We start from the raw sequence: 5,285 nt of genomic DNA on the forward strand, positions 1-5,285 counted from the left end.
TCCATTCCATGTGATGAACAAACTAAACATTAATTATCAACTGATCAGCAATCGTTATCTTTTTGATTTCTTACACCTTGTATTAATTATGTGTGGTTTGTATAAAATGCCAGAGCCCCTTTAAATTTCATGCACGAGCTTGAAAACACCCCAAAAATTGACTCAGCGACAATTTCCAAACCTCTTAAAAAAAAAGAGTAAATTTTCAGATTAAGGCCTGATTATTATTAAATATATTATATTATTTCATCCTGAACTTAAAGTGGTCCTCTTTCTCATGCACACACACACTCAAACACACAATAGAGCAAGAGAAAGAGAGGGAGGAACCAGCACAGAGGTTATGTCTTGGTATCTTTTTTTTTTTTTTTTAGATAAAGCCAATTACGCACATTTGCAGGCAGAGTCAACAGATCAATGCGTTTGACGCAATGGAATGGGGCTGGGGCCTTACAAATACCTGCAGGGCATGACAGTTGGTCATCGTCAAGCAAACGGAAAGATTACAAGCATCGAACAAGATCATTTTTCTGACTTTACAAAGATAAGCAAGTGTACAGTAGAGCAGACAGAAAATCTACTCTCAGGAACTAACCTATCTCATATCTTATAAATACATTCTTCAAGTGCAGCAGATCTAATTCATCTGCAAAATGCAAGCTGTTGGTAAGTGTTCAGTGTGTGCTAGTCGTGCTGTCGGAGGACTTCTGCGAAATCAGACAGACTTTTCACTGCTGCGGAGCAACAAGAGTGTGCTCAGGAGAGGAGCCGCCTGTATTCGTTTCCTAAGGTAGGTTATGAATAATAAGCAATGTGACATAGTATGTAATTTGGACAAAGCCTGGATCTCTGCCACCTATTGAAGCTTTGCACCTTCAATAGCTTGTCTGTGTTTTTCTTTGAGTTTAAACAACGTTTTAACATTTTCAGGAGATTATACAAATTGTTTGTATTAAGTTCAGGTTTAACTTCTTCTAGATTTTTCTAATTTAAACCATAATATATATACTGTAGATCACGACTAATAATGTGTTCATATTTTGTCCTCATTTTTCTGCAGCAGTTCAAAGAGTGACCTATTTAGCGGCATGAAGCCTGGAGTCCAGAAGTTTGGGGAACAGACAGATCCTGCACATATGAGCATAGCACCTTTCAGTGTTGGCCGTGGGCTTGATGCTATCCCGTCTACACAGGTGGGTCAGTCTCCTACCAGAGACCAATCAACTGCATCTGCACAAATCGTGTCCCTTAGGAACAAGTTTGTTCTTGTTTTTCATATTTGGTATAGAAATTGAATGGAGGATTTAAAATACTGCATTCCCCCGCTCTTTGTAGCAAATGGAAAACCTCTCTCATGACTCTCTGATCAGAAGAGCAGCCTCCGTGGTGACAGACAGTTCAAGTACCTTCCTCTCCCAGACCTCCTTGGCTCTCATAAATGCCCTTAATGACTACTCAAAGGTGGGTTTTTATCTTATGTGAAACATTTTATCACAGCTTACGATTGCCAACCTCAGTCTGGGAGTTTAATTTATCATTGGGTAGAAAATCTACTCACACTACATTAAACAGTAGCATGAGAAGGCACATCACCACCACCACAATACAGAGTTAATTTATGTCCATATTGTTAAATGAAATGGATATAGACACATGGGCATAAAGCAATCATCATGATTTGAATCTCTACCTCTTTCCATAATACCATGGCGAGGATAATACCTCCACAAAGTGTCTTTATGTGTTTGCATTTGATAACAAGTACTAATCTAGACTTTCATATTAAAAACGGCCCTGTTCTGTCTCTGACTGTCTGTCCTTCCTCTGTTTGCTAACAGGCTTTGCACACACGCATTGCTCTCCAAAGACGGTATTTAGCCTCACTGGGAAAACTGACTCCAGCAGAGAAGGATTCGTTCGTGGAGGTTATCAATGGCCAGCGTACAGAGGTTAGTTTGTGTTGTTATAACATATCCCAAATGTTTCCTAGCATTTGATGTTTGCAGTTAAAATCAGCTTTTAGTCTTTGCAAAAACAATTCAAAGAATATGCCTTTATTTTATACATTTGTCTCGTCTTTTTGTCCAAACAGGTTAGTGACAGACTACATGAATGCAAACGCTTTGAGTCAACCTGGATCAATGCTATCAACTTGTGTAAAATGGCAGCCGAGGCAGCAAACATTTCAGGTGAGCAAAAGTACAGCTGTATTTCTCGAAGCTTGATGGAATGTCGTAATGCTGTTGTATTTATAATGATGGAATTATGATAATACAATTTTTCTTCTGTTCACTTTAGAAAGTGTACATATCAGATGCTGTCACTCAGTAGAACTTTAGTTCAAACTAAATTGATTTATTGGGCAGGAGTGCTGTCTAAGGTCCATATGGTTAACCTAAGATGGTGTTATGTCAAACTTTCTCAGTAATTTGACAAAATGCGTGTTTGCATCTGTGTTTCCAGGAGCCGAGCAGGCGTCCATCACAGTGATGACAAACATTCAGATGGCCCAGTCGCAGGTGGGGGAAGCTCGGAAAATGTCAGCAGCTGCAGATAAGATGTTGGCCGAGACTAAAGTAGAAGAGATCCAAAGGATGGCAGAATATGTTTCGTTTCTAGACAATAGCGAGGAGTATGAGGTGCAGGAAGCTTATCTACGAGAGGACTAAGACAAATAGACAGAGATATTGGAACAACAACAAATATTTGCATGCTTTACCTGGGGCTGCACAATTAATTGAATATTAATCACGATCATGAATTTGGCTTTCCAAAATTATATGATCAACTGCGATTTTGATATTTAAAATGTGTGCTCCGCTCAGAGAAAACCTCAGTGTTTATGCCAATTTGACATAGTAGCCAAACTGTGGAATTACAACTTCCATGTCCATCATCATCATGGTGATGCCATGTGACCCAAAAAGATTTTTCCCCGTAGACTTTACATTGGAAAAGGGACATCTAAATCAGTGGATACACGTTTTTGAGTGTCACAACCCCCACCCATGAAACAACTAATTTCACTATCAGGTTTGGATCAATGACAGAACAGACTCTCACACTGAGCTGAAATTAAAACACAGTGCTGCAACACGTGTCTTTTGAATTCAACTAAAGACATTCATTTTAAAGGATTTAGTTTTAAGAATAAAACAAACAAACAAAAATATCCAAATCCCAAAATTCAAAAGTGAATACCTACCCAAAGAAGGAATATCCGAATAGTCTAGCCCTACTTATTTTGATGCAAAGATTTGTAAATTAGCATAAATGTAGCACAACATGGAAGTGAAAGTGATTTTGGCCATAATCGTGCAACCCTACTTTCACCTTTGGAAGCTATGAGTTTTCTGAATGTGATTTCCCTATTATGGTTCTCTTCCTCTTTCTGTCTTTTTGAGTCTGGAAGATGTTTAGGCTGCATTTACACAAAGAAAATCTAAATTTGGAAAAGGAATGAATAGCTAGCAATTTGTAATTCTTCAATGTTGTATATATCATTATTTAAGACTATTTATTTGATTAGTGAATGTCAGCTGCGTTAGAAGCTCAAGGACAATGATTATTGAATTTCCAGTAAATGTTGTATGGCAGTGGGGCTTATCCAGTATCGGATCACAAAGTTGTTTATTGTATGTTTTGTTGTAACAAAGACATTTTTTATAAAGATATTGTTGGCATCATTGTATTTTTCCACTGTTCACATAATAACAACAAATAAAATGAAAGCTGCAAGAAGCGTTGGACGGGCCCTCGCTCCTCTGTGCGCGTCAGGGTTACTGGTGGACGCCACTCCTTGCGACTGTGCATTTACGCGGCAATCAGACACTACAAATCGTCACCAATGAAAACGGAACTCCCCTCTGAGTTCAATGATACCTCACACAAGACTCTACGTCATACAGTTCATTAACTGTGAAAGGGGGCGTGGTCAAAGCATAGGGGTTGGGGCAAACCTTTACCAATAAAAAAGGAACTCTGCTGAATTCATTGATACCTCAAATAAGACTACCTTAAAACGGGTCACCAGTTATGAAAGGGGGCATGGCTTAAGCATAGGGGGGTGGGCCAAACCATCAATGAAGAAGGTACTCTTTGCTGAGTCCAATGACACCTCACACAAGACTCTACCTTAAACAGTTCAAATGTCCTGGAGAGTTAGTCTTCCTGAATCCCCTGAAAACTTTGAGTCAATTTTGTCCGGTAAATGTCCTCAGAGTTAGTCTTATGAATCATGAAAAGTTTCGAGCCAACTGTACAATCTATACTCGAGTTACACCCACTTCCTGTTTTGATAGCGAAACGCACAAAATGGCCGCCCCACCACGGCCACGCCCTATGACAAAAAGTTTTTCTTTCAATAACTTTTCATCTTTAACGTCTTAAGATGGCACAGACCAAATTTGTGAAATCGCCAAAATCACACTAATTTCGAACTTTCAATTTATAATGGCGGACTTCCTGTTGGGTTTAGGGTAAGGCTCCAATGACGTTTTCTGTACCTCTTGACATGTTACATATGTGTACCAAGTTTCATGAGTCTACGTTAAACGTACTGCAGGGGCTCAATTTTTTTAGTTTTTGTAGGGTGGCACTAGCGAGCCATTTTTGTGCACCTATTCCCGAAACCCTTAAAATACATAGATTTTCACCAGACTTGATGCAGCCACCAATTTTGGTGAGTTTTTGAATATGTTAAGCCCCTCAAAAAGGCGATTAATTTGCCGGACGAAGGAAAAAGAATAATTCCTTCAGTTGCAAGAGGGCCTTCGCCGCTGTCGGCGCTCGGGCCCTAATGAATCTATGACTATTTGATTTGCATACTTGAACGTTGAAGTCATCACAGTGATGTAAACACAGTAATGTACGTAGGTTATGTACCTGACATGATTAAAGGAATATTTCACCGCTGAAAAGCTAAATATATCTTTAAATTGGGTCACTTATGTAGTAGAAATGTGAAATGCTTTTTTAAATTGGTGCCTTCTAGGCCGAGAAAAGCCAGAAAATGTGTTTTTGGCTTATATGGATGAAAAACACCAAATCCCAGAATGCACCTGCTTCACTGCTTTGAGTCCACTTCCCAGCCACGCCTACCGCTTGACCAGTGATGCCACGTAACGCATTACTAGTAACGCGTTACTCTAATCTGAGCACTTTTTTCAGTAACGAGTAATCTAATGCGTTACTATTTCCAAACCAGTAATTAGATTAAAGTTACTTATCCAAGTCACTGTGCGTTACTATTTGTTATTTTCCTTAGTAAAAATATATATTTTTGC

At 39.0% G+C, this 5,285-nt stretch overlaps 1 protein-coding gene across 1 annotated transcript; it reads left to right on the top strand.

Annotated features, from left to right (window-relative positions):
- The first annotated feature begins 439 nt into the window (after positions 1–439).
- On the top strand, positions 440–3,658 carry diabloa (diablo, IAP-binding mitochondrial protein a). Its single transcript, XM_028573831.1, has 6 exons — positions 440–790; positions 1,061–1,193; positions 1,336–1,461; positions 1,839–1,949; positions 2,093–2,189; positions 2,464–3,658. The coding sequence occupies exons 1-6, from the start codon at positions 654–656 to the stop codon at positions 2,667–2,669; spliced, it is 810 nt and encodes a 269-aa protein (XP_028429632.1). The 5' UTR covers positions 440–653; the 3' UTR covers positions 2,670–3,658.
- The last annotated feature ends 1,627 nt before the right edge of the window (positions 3,659–5,285 follow it).

The sequence above is a fragment of the Perca flavescens genome, chromosome 3 (assembly GCF_004354835.1).
Source record: "Perca flavescens isolate YP-PL-M2 chromosome 3, PFLA_1.0, whole genome shotgun sequence".
NCBI lineage: Eukaryota > Metazoa > Chordata > Actinopteri > Perciformes > Percidae > Perca > Perca flavescens.

Coding starts and splice junctions, on each gene's coding strand:
- diabloa (XM_028573831.1), top strand. CDS start 654: ATGCAAGCTGTTGGTAAGTGTTCAGTGTGTGCTAGTCGTGCTGTCGGA. Junction 1,194..1,335: donor ATGCTATCCCGTCTACACAG/GTGGGTCAGTCT, acceptor CGCTCTTTGTAG/CAAATGGAAAACCTCTCTCA. Junction 1,950..2,092: donor TCAATGGCCAGCGTACAGAG/GTTAGTTTGTGT, acceptor TTGTCCAAACAG/GTTAGTGACAGACTACATGA.